Source organism: Poecilia latipinna, unplaced genomic scaffold, assembly GCF_001443285.1.
Source record: "Poecilia latipinna isolate Pla-1442-1.1 unplaced genomic scaffold, P_latipinna-1.0 Scaffold1498, whole genome shotgun sequence".
Lineage (NCBI taxonomy): Eukaryota > Metazoa > Chordata > Actinopteri > Cyprinodontiformes > Poeciliidae > Poecilia > Poecilia latipinna.
Window position 1 is genome coordinate 152337 of NW_015114114.1, and position 15320 is coordinate 167656.

Here is a 15320-nt window from a genome sequence, read left to right on the forward strand (position 1 = left end):
TTTTTTTTGGAGCTACTCAGTTACCCTGGACCTCTTGGCTGGACCTGATTAATGCTCTCCTTATCTGGCCTGACAATTTTGCACTGTTTTGGTAGGTATAAAGTTTTGCCCTACAGTTTATGTTTTTCTATGACGGATTGGACGGCGCTTGATGAGACATTGAAAGGGATTCATAACTTAACACGACCTGCCTGTTGCATTCTTTCGTCTTCGTGGTGCTGTTGGTGCTAATGTTCTCTAACAAACCTCTGAGGTGTTCAAAGAGCAGCTGGATTTATACTGAGATGAATTAAATTACAAACAGGTGGACTCTCATTACTAAGTAGATGACTTCTGAAGGCAGATGACTGAACTGGAAAAAAATATGGACACCAGAATGTTTAGTTTGTATGCACAAAATAATCGGAAACCACGTTTTTTCTTCTAGCTCACACTCATGTGTTACTTGGTGTTGGTCTATATCAATAGCCAATAAAATATATTGATATCTGTGGTTTGAATGTGGCAAAATATAAAAACTGTTCCAGGTGTACAAACTGAAGGCTCCATTTTAATTTAAAAAAAGAGTAGTGTAACTAAATATTACAATACAGATTTTAGCATATTAGTTAGAGTGCCAAGTCTAGTATATTGCCTTAAAGTTTCTAATAATGAAATGTCCAAAGGATTCTCAGCTGCCAACAGCAGGATTAAAGCTACAATTAGTCTCTGCTGTCATTTTTTCCACTCACCAGCCGGTCCAGGTTGGTGCCTGCAGCTGTGGTGGGTTTCTCCTCGGGGGTGTAGGTGCGAAAGGGCTTCCTGTTCCCTTCTGACTCGCTGGGAGAACGTTTGTTCCTTGCTGGAGATGGATTCCCACAACCTTGAAACACCTACAAGGAAAGATTTATCCGACACATGTATGTGCAACGGTAATTTTCAGATTTCCTACTGCTACAAGGACATATAACATTTCTGCATTCATGCAGTTACTATGCAGCTTCCTACATCATTGCAAAAGTCGGCCCCAAGCCTTTAACACAAAATTCTTCAACTTCCAAACAGAAGCAACTTAATGTTTGAAAATCTTAAGAGGAAAAACTGTGTGGGCTCTCGCATCCAAAAACTGATTTCTAAAGCATCAATTTCATCAAGAGGCAACATTGATCCTTCAACTACACCCACATACAGCAAATATGAGAAACCAAAATGCTCAATTTTAAGCCTGGTGAAACCCAAAAGTGAAAGAGAGCAGTGAAGCTTTGCAGTCTTATCTGAGAATCAAAACAAAAACACATAAACAAAACAGAGAGTACTGAAACATATTTAAATGCCACCAAATTGTCAGAGATATAAATTATAAATTAAAGAAGAAAATCTTAAGATTTCACAAAAGATGGTTGCTGTCTGGAATGAAAATAAAAAATGAGGCTCTCATTTTCTGCTTCTAAATCCCTTTTTCCCGACATCCATTTGGAAGATTAGACAATTAAACAAGATTAAAGCTGAACCTGGAATACTGAGAACACCGGATAATTATGTTTATGGACTCTGAAAATGTGCACATGTTTTGTTTGTTGTGCAAGAGCTCCATGTACGAATTCACGGAAAGCAGGAATCACTACACCCGAGTTTATTAGGAATCAAAGGGGTCACAGTATCTCTGCTGGGCGCACTGAGCCCTGTTGGAACTTCTTAAGGTTTTTCGAATAAAACATACAGTGTACCCTGAAGCAGAAAAAAAAATGGATAGTTCCCTTAAAGTTTTATCACTAAATCTAACTTTGCAATTCAGTTTGTCATATTGATGTCATTTCAGATACAAGCTTCGTTTTTTATGGAAAACAAAGGAGGGCCACTCTTGCTAAGAAGGCCCAGGACCCTTCCCATAAATGACTTCAGTTCTGTTTTAACTAATCTTTATATGTAATTGTCTGTTGAGATATCTCCTTCTTACCTTTCTGGAGATGCTCACACTGTTCTCCTGCATGTGCATAATGGCCTCAGACACTTTTACAGAAATGGAGTCGGCTGCAAGCTCAAAGTTAAACGGCCCCTCCAGCTTCTCAGATACCACATAGAGAGCATCTGGCAGAAAGAGCGAGAGGGACGAAGAAAACGTTTGCGGTGAGACACAACAGCAAAGTGTTCAGAATATGTTAACGCACGCTAAAAATAGGTTTTCTGTAACTCATATTGTAAGAGCAAATAAATTTTAAGACAAAGGCTTGCTGGGCCTGGATGGAAACTAAAAGTTACATTTTACTGGCCAAAAGGTTCACTTTACATATCTTTTAGAGAATTTTTATTAAACTGTAATAATACAAAGAGGAGAATATAAAATACAAGGTTGGTGATTGTGAGCGGTGATTTAGAATACCTAAAATGAGTGTGAGTGGTTTTTAATAAGAATAAAGGATGAAAGCTAATGTATGGGTTTGATGAAAGGGAAAGGAAAATGCAACAGGACAGATCAGTTGTGACAGACCAGAGAGGCATGAATGATTAATGGAGGAACTTATTAGGGAGATAAGAAATTGAAAATAAATGAGTGACAAAGGAGCAATAAAAGACCTCTAGTTTTTGGTCTGTCCAGTATAATTATGTTAATGAATCGAAAAGCTGCCAAAAGTAATTTGGCTGCTGACATTTTCTATTGTAAGGACGTTAAGTTGTGAGCGATTTAGCTGAAATCCATAATCTCCCTCACCTAGAAACTAAAATGTAGCTGAGGTCAGACATCAGCAAACCAAACAGTTCAGCAGAGCACGGCTTGCTTAATGACATGAATTCATGGAATAAAAACATTATGGTAGCACCAACATACCAAATATTGAAGATCAAAAAATAGAAAGACGAGAGCTACTGCCTTTAATCAGCTTTCAATCTAAAAAGGACACTAATAGTAAAAAAAAAAAAAAAAGTACAATTAAATATGTTCTAGCTTTAAGAAAAAAAAAACTCTCTAAACTACAGCTTAACTAATATGCTGCTATACAGTCAATCTGGGGTGTTTGTAATTTCACCCCTTTACTAAAGCTTTTATTTAAATTGAGATATTTAAGTATAGTTCTCTTTTTTCAGATCAATACAGAAAAGTGTATAATCACAACATGGATGTATGTTTTCAGAAACTTCTGTAAGTTTATGTTCAAAATAAATCAGATACATGATTTACCCTTTATGATGATACACAAAGGTGTATCTGATCTCCACTTATCACCTCTGAGACACTAAAACATCAACTGGATTTGAGTCCTCCTCTTGTCAGCTTAGTTTACTGAACATGGCTAAAGCAAACTAGCCCATGGCCTTACAGCTGACCATGCAAATCAGAACAGAAACCAAATGGAACCAAATGGAACCAAAGGAACTGTCTATAGACCTCCAAGACTGGATAGTGTGAAGGCTGAAATCTGGGGAAGGATAATTTGTCAGCACTGAACATCCCAAAGAGCACTTTGGTCTATCTTATTTGGAAATGAAAGAAATCAAGGGTTGGAGCCACTAGAACTTTCCACAGATCTGTCCACTCTACCAAGCTGAATATTGATGAAGGGCTTTGCTCTTTAAATAGTGGTACAGTTTTCCATTGGAGTCACCCTGGTCCAAATGGAGCTCAGAACTACAACATTATAAAAATAGGGCTTGATGAAGTGTCCAGAAAATAATGTGCATCTAAAATAAGTGATCGTTTAGCATTGTTATGACTATTTTGCAAAAAGATATTATACTAAAAAGAAATAGAAAATGAAATGCAATGACGTAAGTTTATGGTTAAAATCTGCAAAATGTAAAATGACATTGGATCTTTTTTTATATATTTGTATTGGAAAAATACCAGGACATCATGTTGTGTGGATTGTTTGTTTTTTTTTTTGTTTTTGTTTTTTTATCCCCAGATTCACCTATGAAATTGTTCCACTCTGTGTCCAGCTCTGCCTGATTGGCTAAGCATCCCTTCATCACGTTAAGGCACAGCGAGTGGCAGGGTCGGAGAAAGGGCAAGCCTCGACACAGGGGGCAGTACCACTGACGCATAAGGCCACGCACACACTCTGAATCTGCTGTCAACTGGAAAACGGACAAAAAAACAACACAAACACACCGTGTCAACAGAGCAAGCTGAGAACAAGGCAGGTTTGCATCACCAAAGGGATGAAAAACCTGCCTTTTACAATTAAAACAATTAATAAAAGTCAGTCTTCCGTCATTCAGCAATTAGTCATACAAGTTGGTTTCATTTATTGTTCAGTATCATTAATGTTTCATTTTACTTATGCTATAAAGTATAAATTACCAATATGTGCCTCGATCATTATGGGTGTAAAAGAAGAACCATAATGTGTTTTTTAAAACACATTTAAGACTGTGCATTTTACTACGTGTTTAATGATCATATAACCACAACTCCTTTTAATGTTTCACTTGTTGAAATATTGACATGTGCTCTTATGATTTAAGTTAAACAAAAATTACTAGTTTAAATGTTCTTGAGAGAATAGGCCTTTTTAGTTTAAACAGCATTTAAAGAAGCTATTTCAGAAAGTGGCTATTATTAGAAATGAAGTCCATTTTTGGCTTGATGGTCAGATTAAGATTACGTGTCTTTATTACATAGTGCCACTATACTTGCCGAAGGAAGAGAAAACTAATCTGGGACTATCACTCACCTTTTTGGCCGTATTTACCATATCCCGACCAAAAGCCAGGCCCTGAGATAGAGCTCTAGCACCTATGAAAGCTCTGGACACCTGAAAACCAAACCAAATATTGTAATCAGAACCCAACTTTTATTTTCTTAAGACATGTTTCTAACTTTTAGGGGGCTACCAGTACTTCATACACACACACACACACCTGCACTCGAAGTTTGCGAGGAACATCTCCAAACGGCTGTAGCTGCTCAGTGTGTTTGCTGACACACTCCAGGTAGTCATCACTGAACTGATATTGGGGGTTGACCAATGAGAAGACTCGCTCTACAAGTCCGGACCAGAAGTCTGAGAAGACCTCTGTCAAACTCACACTGCCCCCTGAGGACAAAAAGGGTAAAGGAAAATTGGGGGAAAATACATCACCAGACGAAAAGGTCACCTATAGAGAACATTTTCACGAATGTTTTTTAATTCCTTCTTTTGCATTTAACATCTTAAGTCTGTGTACTAAAGGTCATGAGACATTTGAAGTTATCCACGTACCTCTTTGCTGGGCTACACATAACACAACATTGAGAATAAGGAATATCACCTGAGACTAATTTGGTCGGGGAGGCACATTAATCCACTGTCAGCAACTTGAAACTGAAATAACAAACTAATTTAGAGCTGAATTAGTTCTCCGGGACTTCAAAAGACTGGAACACATTGTTGCTCTTGTGGTGATGCAAAGGGAAGTCAACCATAATTTAAACAGAGCTCACCATATGATAAATAAATGCTAAAACATCATAAATATTTGCTGCCATAATGCTAGACTGTAATATGGCATCACATGCTGTCTGCCTGTGAAACTTATCGGTCTCCGCACAGAATGAGTCTGCGATTGCACAATCTGCAGTCGGGGATACGGCCTCAAATTAGCCAAACATGCTACTTGGCAGACAAAGACAGGTTGACTAAGCAAGGGACAGCCTGCAGACGGACTTGCCAGCAAACGTCTGTCGTGCCAAAACAGAGCGATACGGCACAGAATTAGAAACAGTCTGGCATCTGTGGGAATCCAATTTTCCTCCCTTTCTTTTCCTCTAAATTCCACTCAGCATGCCAGCACTCTTCAAAAAAAGACAAATCTGGTTCTTTACTGCTGCCTACAGAGACTGAGGATTTAATAAAACAGCAGTTCAACAATGAATTATTTCAGATGCTCGGCAGATTGCCTCTTACTATCTTTAGTAAGCCTATAGCTAACATTAACATCTCTCTGCTGCTATTTTTATTTTTTTATTACTTCTGAATATATATGAGACTGGGGTCAGGTGGATAGAGGAGGGAATAAACCAACCGGAATAATATCTCCGAAGCTCCACGAACAGCTCCTGGAAGACATGTGTGTTCTGAGTGAAGAGGCGGCCGTAGGTCTTGGTAAACATCTGGTTCATAGACTTCTCGGAAAGGTCTATAAGCTCCCTGAAGAACTCTGCACAGACATAGAAAGATTAACTATGATGAAAACCTCATGCACCTTTTATTTTAATACATTATAGTTGTATTTCTGTGTAGGTGGTCCATCACCTCCCCTCCATGTCACAAGATTATCAGCTTACAGGGACATCAGATCTTGAACTGCAGTAAATAACAGCGCGTACTCTATTAAAAATCTGCCTTTAAGACTCATATCCAGTCTCCCACTCCTTAAGCATCTTTATATGACTCAGACATTATATAAAAGTATGAGGGTTTAAAAAAAAAGGTGATAACAGTCCATGGCAGGTAGGAGGAGAAGTGTAAATTCAGCTGGTGAGCAGGCTGAAACAGAAACCTGCTGCACAATTCACCACAATGCAGGCTAAATTGTCTTCAGACCAGAAACTCATTGAAATCGTTTCCAGATGCATAAAGGGGGCAATTAACTAATTTTATTCATGAAGGTCAGTTTACAGGCTGTGGTTAGGAGTACTCTGACTAAGACTAGCTAGATAGCACGTCATCGTGAAGTCATTGTGGTTCATTTAAAATAGCTTAAGTTTACAACAGGAAATCTGCAGTGGAGGTGGAAGAAAGAATTTTCATTAGCAGTAAGAAAGGGTCTGATCCAAACCGGTTCTGTTTAGTTTGGATGAATTCTGCTAGGTCTATTTAAAAAAAAAAAAAAAAAAAAACAGCAACTAAACTGGGATTTGTTTATTGCTTAACTTCATATTGAATTTCAGATAGTTTTAAATGCAAGCAGAAGAAGAAAATAAATTCTAACAGGGTTTTCTAGTTGTAAAGAAATCCAAAATTTTAGGAAATTATTTGACGATCACTGATCGCAGGAAAATCGTCTCACGGCGATCTTTGACCAGACCTGACTGGTGCAGCTCTAAAATCTTTCAACGTAATTTAGATTTTTGATAATGTGCTGCTGCCAATGTGTTACGGAAAATATGTTACTTAATAGTTGTAAAATTTAAGACCTTAAGCATACTTAAAAACCTTTAAACATTTAAACATACTTAAAGGTGTACAAATAATTAGTCTTACTACAAACATCCTAAGGTATTTAAAATGTTATATACTTAGTGATAGATTTTTTTATAGAGCAATACATTAGACTACATCAAACTAGACGGTATAGTGGGTTTTTTTTTTTATTTTCATGATAATGTTTTCTAGACAAATAAAAACTATGTTTTTCTAAGTTTTCTACTTGTTCAAAAATTTTAAAAATGCATATGATAGGTAGTATAATGGTAAATAGTTTAAATGTAAATAAATAAATTTTTTTTACTTTTTGGCATTACATTTCACAGGGATATAAAATCCCTGTGATATAAAATGTAATATATTTGACCACTTCAGAGTAGACATTAAGTGTTGTTGTGAGATTATGAGTATATATTCAAAGAAAAATATAGTTCCTATATACATATAGGAACTATATAAAATAGTTTATAAAAAATAAAGTAAACTTTATTTTTTAAAGTTTACTTTAAAAAAAAGTAAACTGTATTTTACTCATATAAAGCCAGTGAAGTAAAAAGGATTGATGATATTAAAAAAAAAAAAAACTGGATCCTCTAGCGATTGATATAAAGAAGGACTTTTTATAAAATAATCAGACTCTTTATCAGACTATTATGCAACAGCACAGTGTGTTCAGTCAGATGATTCTTCAGTATCACTGTAATACAGACTGCTACAGGAGATCCTCTCTACATACAGCCACCAGCTTCTAATACAACTTTAAAGAAACTTGGATAATGAGCTGCAAGAACATTTAATTTCCCTTTGGGATTAATAAAGCATTTTTGAAATGAATTGAATTGGGATGCCCTCAGGAACCTGCGTTTAAGAGGCTTTTTTCTTCATTAAAGGTACAATTAAACTTACTAATCTATTATAAAAACAGAAGAACCTCAAATTACTTGATATTATATTGTATTCGAATCTCACCATCAAATCGGCGGTGTCTCTGTGTGAAGGTGGTCAAGAGGAATTGGCTGTTGTCTTCGATGGCTTTCAAGAAGTCCCTCTCGCTCTGAAGGGACAGAGTCTCCTCCATCTGACTGGAGCAGCAGGTATAATCCTGAGGACAAAGTCGCAGGTGCTCACCTACAACAAAAACATCAGAAGGAGCACAAGGTTTGAGGACTGGTGTACCTTTGCTTAAAGAAAAAATATTAGTAAAACAGAAAATGATACATTTTCCATCTTTAATTACATGTAGTGACCTTGCTGGTGTCAGGAAAAAGTCTATTTGTTTACTTTTAATTTAAAGAAAAAAGATTAGTGAGATATAAAATTAGATGTTCCTGCTTTCCATTAGTAATTACAACCACATGACCTTGCTGGTGTCAGAAAAAAGTAAATTTGTTTAGGGAAAAGGTTGACTCTACTTGCCATTGATAGGCTATTTAATAGGGAAATCTAATTAAAGATAATGCTGTGGAAGGAAATTGCAATTTATCTGTATGAATTATTCAAATTCAATTTTTCTTTCTTTGTCAACTGAGGTTCAATCATCTCCCTTTAAGTAATAACATGTGCAAACAACAGCTAAGAGGAGGTGGGGATAACGCAACGCTCAAAGGGTACAGATCTTTGTTTATGCAGCATAATTACACCTGGCATGAATATTTGGTTGTTAATACATTGGAAAGTGTCTATCCCAAATCCTCCCTGCCTGACGTGCCTCTCTGTTTCTTTTGTTCTCTGCGTGTCTCACCATCAGTCCATTCTCATCCCCGTATTTCCATTTCTAAACTGCCTCCCTTCATCCCTCACCCTCTCTCTTTCTCTCTCTCTCCTGGCCATCTGCTCCCCTGGCCCACGGGACAGCCAGCAGAGACTCAGGCAGTGAAAGCCCAACACACAAAAATCAATCAATTCTACGGTTGCTTTACACCGAGTTGATTTGCCATGAAGTAAATGCCCTGCAAGAAAACACTTTTACCCACCATTAATTATAAAAGTACCTCAGTGTCTGTGTGGGACGATTTCCTAGTAATTTACATGTATAAGGCTATACCTTCAAAAAGCAGTGAATGAAGCGTTTCCCCCTGTTTTTTATTTTTATTTTTTTTATTTTAATCTAAAAACATATTTCCTTATTACCCTCTGCCAAAACTTTATATTATTCCCAAATGCAAATGCTTGTAATCCACATCAGATCTGCATCGTTTCCTGCTGATTACCTCCAGTGAACAGAGCCTGTATAGGTAGCCTGTATGCATGGATTTAACTGTGGGCCAGTGTAAAGACTAATTAGGGGCGAGGTTCTTTGTTGCACCGGTGTTGGCAATTTGCTCATCCCCTTAATCATCCTATTTAAACCGCGCAGAGGGGAGGAAGGGGCGGGTGTGATTTGTTTTAAACAGAATTGCTTTATGTCTCTTGAGGAAAACTCCTCTTCGCGTTCTGATGATTTAAAGAAAAAAAAAAACTCTTGAGTTTAAAGCCAACATATAAAATGTTTTTTACACAAATTTTAACTTTATTTGGGTAATTATGAGGCTTAGTCATGTTATATATATGACTTTCATGAACACAAATTCAACTTTATTCATTCTAAGGCGTGCTAGGGAAAGCTGCACCCAAGTTGAGCAAAGCAGGCAGTGGGACTGTTGTCTTACCGGAGATCTGAGTCACAGGCGCGGTGCTGGTGCTGTACCCCTTCTCTGAGTACACCTGCCGGGTGTCAGCGCAGCTTCTCCCCGCAGCAGCCGCGGGGCTCCGGGTTCCCGACAGGGCAGCGATGGTGCAGAGCCAAACCAGCAACCGGGTGTCCATCCTCACAGCGGGACTCGAAATCAAATGAAGCAAACCCCAGTAGACTGACTGGTGGGTTTATATAAGACCAAAGTGGACCGCAGAATGAATGTATAGGTAAAAGTATAAAATAGTGACAAAATCCAAAATCATTAGTCCTTTAAAGCAGGCATGGTGCTCCTGATCAACATCCGGTCTGGATTTTTTTTTAGAATTTTTTTTTTTTACACCACTTGTGTTTCCATGGTGTCCCCCTTTATTTTTCCTTTCCTGGGATACCCGCCGCTGCGCGTAAACACAAGAGGAGAATGAATGAGGAACTCCTGGCGCTGCTTAACCATCATTTGACGCATCACCGCTGTCAAACCCACAGGAATTAACCATGGTGAGACCGGAAAAGGAATTCCCTTCAAAATAATTGTCCAAATCTTTTAATGTGATTTAATATATTAAAATATAATCACACAGATCAATAATGGTAATAATACAAATGACATAATTACAAAGTAAACAATTTTCCAAATTGTGTTTTTTTTTAGCTTAAAACATTAGTTGGTGCATACTAGAACAGGTCAAAACTTTCCAGTAACAATGCACTGTTTGTTATATTTTCTTGACCTCGACATGGCTCAGGAGATAGAAAATAACACAACAGACCCTGAGTGCATGTCTCATATTATCATGCACAATAGGTCTGTGTTTTTGTTAAAATATTTTCGGTTTTCATTCAATGAAGTTACTTAAAGTGGTTGAGTAACCAGGCATTATAATGTGAAAACTCAAAAGTAGAATGCATAGTGTAATAAAACTACTCTGAAAAGTACTTTTACACCTCTGGATTGAATATGCAGTCTTTTTCCACATCACAACCACAAACATTTTTAAGAGATAAAACAATACAAAGTACAACATCATTTTGGCTTTGTAGAGCAACCTGCAAAGACTCCAAGTTTTTTTGGTTTTGCTACTTAGCAGCTTTAAACACCTAATCTTTGATTCAAATTGGATGGAGAGTGTATGTGAGATATGTGTCTTGTGAAGTCTATGACAAGACTTTTCAAGTCTATCATCTATGACTATCATCTATGACAAGATGATAGACTTTGATTTATCTATGGACATTCAAAAAATTATCTTAACACACAATTATGATTTGATCTAAAGCATTACACTGTAGCTCTGGTTGTATGTTTAGGGTTTGTTTTCCTTCTGGAAGACTTCAATATGTTTTAGGTTTTCTTTCAGGAGAGGTCCGTGTTGGCTTCATCCATCTTCCCTATTCTTGTTGAGGAAAATCACCTCCAGTGTATGCATGGGCCTGCTGCCTCTCTGTTTAATGTGCAGAATAGATTAATTAATACTGAGATTAAAGTACACAAACATGGACTCAATGTACTTGTTTAATAACTTCTACAGGCATTTGGGTTTTAATGGATTGCATTCAGGGGTTTCTTAGTAACGTTGGCTAATAACAATGCAAACCACAGTTTTCATATTTTGTGCATGTTGGTAAGAAAGATAAAATCCCAGTGAAATGCATACACAAGGTTATTGGTTGTACCTTGACAAAATGAGAAAGTTAAAAGCATAATATTATGTTGCAAGACACTTAATTTGAGCAGAGCTAAAATAAAGCAACTGTCTGCTACAGTTTGACACAACATATTGTTTCTGTAGCTATACATATTCATTGTTGCACATCAAGTAGCAAGCAGAAATGAACAATAGACGCCATATTTAGAACCGGCTTCGGTTTAATTTTATACGCATTTAAATTTAAATGCCGGTGATTTATTTTGAAATTGAAACCGGAAGCTGCTTGTCAGCGTACCTTATTTGACACTTATATGACTTCAGAACAATGGATCTAGAGGATCTAGGATTCACAGCATCTGAACACCAGATCTCCCTTGGTGTGTTAAAAACTGAACAGGATATCACAATCCAAATTATTAAACATGGAGCCCATGGTGAATATAAGGATATAAGCTGCCAAGTTGCAAAGACACGTGATACATCCGAGTTTCCAATAAATTCCTTGTTTAACATACAGTAATGGGAAGCTGTACTAAACTAGATTTTTACTGCACCCTACCAGTAACTAATAACTGACATTTCAGACAGACCAATCAGGCTCAAGATAAGAAAGCGCTGGCCAATCCGCAACGAGAGTCTGTTCGCGGCGAAGTTTCATGCCAGCATAGCGAGAAGAAAAAAGTTATCTAAGATTAAGGTATTGCTTAGCTAAATATATTTTTGTAACTTATCCACTTTTACGTCGTGTGTACTTATAAGTTTTTGGTAGCTGTCCGCGTAGTGGTGAGTAATATTGTGTCTTATACATTTTTACATTTTCAAAGCGTCATTTACCGATACTTCTGTTAGCAATTAGCTCCGCTATTGAGCTGGATTTTCTGTGGCTAGTTGTAAAATATATTATATATTGTTGGATGTTTGAGGTCGTAAAGAGTTAACTTGACAGTTTATACAGTATGATTTTTATTTTAACATTTAACGCGAAAAATTTACTGATTTTGTTATTATCTACGATCAATTTCCCGTTTTATGATATTTAAAAATGCTAACCATTCAATCCATAATCTCTTTCAGCTAAAATGGAAACTGGAAGCTCAGAAAGGTAAAATTACCCGAACCTATGCTTCAAATCTTCTATTCTTCTATAATATAAATGCTTTTGTACAATTCGTACAAATTAGTAATCTTAATAGGATTACTAATTGTGTTTTATTTTTTGTTGATTTGTCTTAATTCTGTCTTTTTGTTTGGTTAGTCTTGAAGAGTTGGATCTTTCCTCAGAATCTGGTAGCATCTATGAATCTCAGACAAAAGCCAGAAAGCGAAGTAAACAGTCACTTCCTGCACCCCAGGTAACTATTTTTTGTTTTGTAGTAATTAAGTCCTCGTTAAGTTTATCAGGGAAATGGTATGTATGGTTCCTGCCCTGTCTGGAAAAGTGAATTAGGGATTTAATATTATTTTCCAGGTCTGGATAAGTCTGGAAAAGTAAAATTAGAGTATGGAAACATATTTGTACTTCCTTTTTCTGTTCACCCATTAATCCATCATTATTTGCCCATCAAACTCTTCATTTTCTTACAATCTGGGTTGTCTGCAGGTTTTGTATTCAAGCTCCAATCCCTGAAAATGTGCCTGCCTTTTGTCCTGTCAGGTTTCTATTGAAAAACTGGCTAAAAAAAAGAACAAAGAGATATAAAAAATTTAGAATGGAGAAAAAGTAAGGACTTTTCACATTGTGAAAATTGTTTAGGTTTCTTGTTTCGAGTTTGTTATTATTAATTTACCCAATGGAGCGATCATTTTCAGTTGCTATTAAAGGTCAAAATTGTGGACTCTTGCTGTTGTAGATGCCTAGAATAGGACACAGTTGCTCCCAGTTCACAACATATTAATAAATAATTCTCTTTCATGTAAAGCCACCAAAGAGACCCAGGCGTAATGCTGCATTGAGAGTGACATCCAGTACCAGTAGCAGCCCCATCCCAGACCCTCCTGACCCCTCCCAGCAGCAGCCATCGCCATCCCAAGGGACATCCAGAAAGCTGTCCTCTGGACGTGTGACGAGCGAGGAGAGCCAGGGGATCAGCGCGAAGGATATCTATGATGCTGTGTGCTCTGGAAAGAGTGCCATGGTGGTGAGTGCGAGGTTGTGAGGAAGCAAAAAGCTCACTGAGGAGGGGGGAAGGTAATGATACGGACTTCAACATGAAGGGAGGGCAGTGCTAAAGGAGACATATGTAATGGAAAGTGAAACAAGCTGACAAAAAGAGAGGTGATTATGTGCTGTCAGTGGCTGACTGATGTGACCTTAAAGAATTGGCTTTGATAAGCAAAGCGGGAGGGAGAATCTCGTTGGGTCACAGAGTCAATGATTGACAACATTGACCATCCCCACTATTGTTCTGCTATTGTCTGTTCTGGGTAAAGACTAACAGGTTAGATTCACATAGCAAAAAGAAAGGAACTAAATCTGCATAGAACCCAAGTAAATAGTTTGATACATATATGTATAAAGTTACAGATAAGTAAAAAAAAAAAAAAAATGATACACTGAATCTGAAATCTACGCTGTTATTGTAAATTAATTCTGTCTGATTTGATGTGTGTGCGGCTTCCTGTCGATCCAAAGACGGTGGTGGAGGAGTGGTTGTGCAGCTACAAACAGAGCCGAGAGGAAGGCTTGCTGGTGCTCATCAACTTCATTGTTCAGTCCTGTGGATGCAAAGGTCAGAGGTTAAATGGGAGGCCAGGGAGATGCTAGTTTCTATGTTGGGGGGAGGCGGGGGGTCACAGTTATAGAGATTTTTTTCTCCATTTGCAGCTCAGGTTGTCATTTGTGGTATTGATCTCTGTGACGTTGACAAGATTAGATTTAAGCTACGGGAACATGAAAATGAATGTTCTGAAATGTATCTTGTAGTTATGGATTTTTTGTAGATTCTAATGTAGACCTTTTTGCTCAGGTGTGGTGAGCAGAGAGATGTATGACAGTATGGAAAATGCTGAAATTATCAGCACACTAACAAAGGAGTTCAATGAGGTAAGAAGGAAAACAAATGCTCGGTTTATGTGTTAGTTTTACTGTTGATGTTTAGCCAAATCTGTTTATACATCTTTGCAAGTGAATCTTTTTCTACCTTCTCTGTTTAATTGAAGCTGGAATTAGATTCAGAAATCTAGTCATCTCTCTGTCCCATGAGATTTTGATCCAAAAGATGGCACACAGCGTGTTTGGAAAAAGCTAATTACAATCTAATGTTGATAAATGAACTCATTAATTAGTTAATCATCACTGTTTTTGTCATTAGCAGAATAAACCACAGGCTCCATATTAATATACAAAACAGATTGCAGAATATTAGATGTTTCATTTGTCTGCAGCTGATTGGTTTGTGGTTTGTTCTCGTCGTTGGCCAGGATTCTGTGAACTACCCACTGATCACCCCCGGTCCTCAGTTTAAGCGTTTCAAAGCCGGTCTGTGCGAGTTTGTTCGGATCCTGGTCCACTCGTGTCGCAATAGTCTAGTTTACGACGAGTTTCTCTTCCCTTCCCTGCTGGCTCTGCTCACCGGTTTGTCTGACTCCCAGGTTAGAGCTTTCAGACACACCAGTACCTTACTAGGTAAGCACACCAGTACATCACAGGTAAAAAAAAAAAAAAAAGTGGTACTTCACCTGATTCTTACTGTTTTGAATCCATATACAGTACCTTACATGTCACTAAACATTTTTACGTTAACAAAGTAGCAGATTATAGTGAAGTGTAATTAGAAGTATACCTAATTTGGTCTACATATATATATATATATATATATATATATATATATATATATATATATATATATATATATATAAAATTCTTTTTTTTTTTTTTTTTTTATATAAAATTGA

General features: G+C 37.2%; 2 protein-coding genes across 4 annotated transcripts in view; one reads left to right on the top strand and one right to left on the bottom strand.

The window, feature by feature from the left end:
* Nucleotides 1-9936, bottom strand: part of gpc2 (glypican 2) — a 21520-nt gene extending 11584 nt beyond the window's left edge. The window contains exons 1-8 of the mRNA XM_015057882.1: nt 9755-9936; nt 8076-8234; nt 5983-6117; nt 4840-5015; nt 4653-4733; nt 3888-4053; nt 1937-2067; nt 732-872 (exon numbers count right to left, since the gene is read on the bottom strand). Of these exons, the coding sequence (XP_014913368.1) occupies nt 732-872; nt 1937-2067; nt 3888-4053; nt 4653-4733; nt 4840-5015; nt 5983-6117; nt 8076-8234; nt 9755-9911 (1146 nt within the window). The 5' untranslated portion in view covers nt 9912-9936. The remainder of the gene's footprint in view (nt 1-731; nt 873-1936; nt 2068-3887; nt 4054-4652; nt 4734-4839; nt 5016-5982; nt 6118-8075; nt 8235-9754) is intronic.
* Nucleotides 9937-10187: 251 nt separating this feature from the next.
* Nucleotides 10188-15320, top strand: part of stag3 (STAG3 cohesin complex component) — a 22275-nt gene continuing 17142 nt past the window's right edge. Inside the window, exons 1-7 of one of the 3 annotated variants that reach the window (XM_015057877.1) lie at nt 10188-10275; nt 12501-12528; nt 12682-12778; nt 13346-13564; nt 14059-14155; nt 14393-14469; nt 14847-15051. In XM_015057877.1, coding sequence (XP_014913363.1) covers nt 12506-12528; nt 12682-12778; nt 13346-13564; nt 14059-14155; nt 14393-14469; nt 14847-15051 — 718 coding nt within the window. In that variant the 5' untranslated portion in view covers nt 10188-10275; nt 12501-12505. Of the gene's footprint in view, nt 10276-12031; nt 12210-12500; nt 12529-12681; nt 12779-13345; nt 13565-14058; nt 14156-14392; nt 14470-14846; nt 15052-15320 lie in introns of those variants that run through there. The other 2 variants (XM_015057875.1, XM_015057876.1) reach the window with 2 other exon arrangements.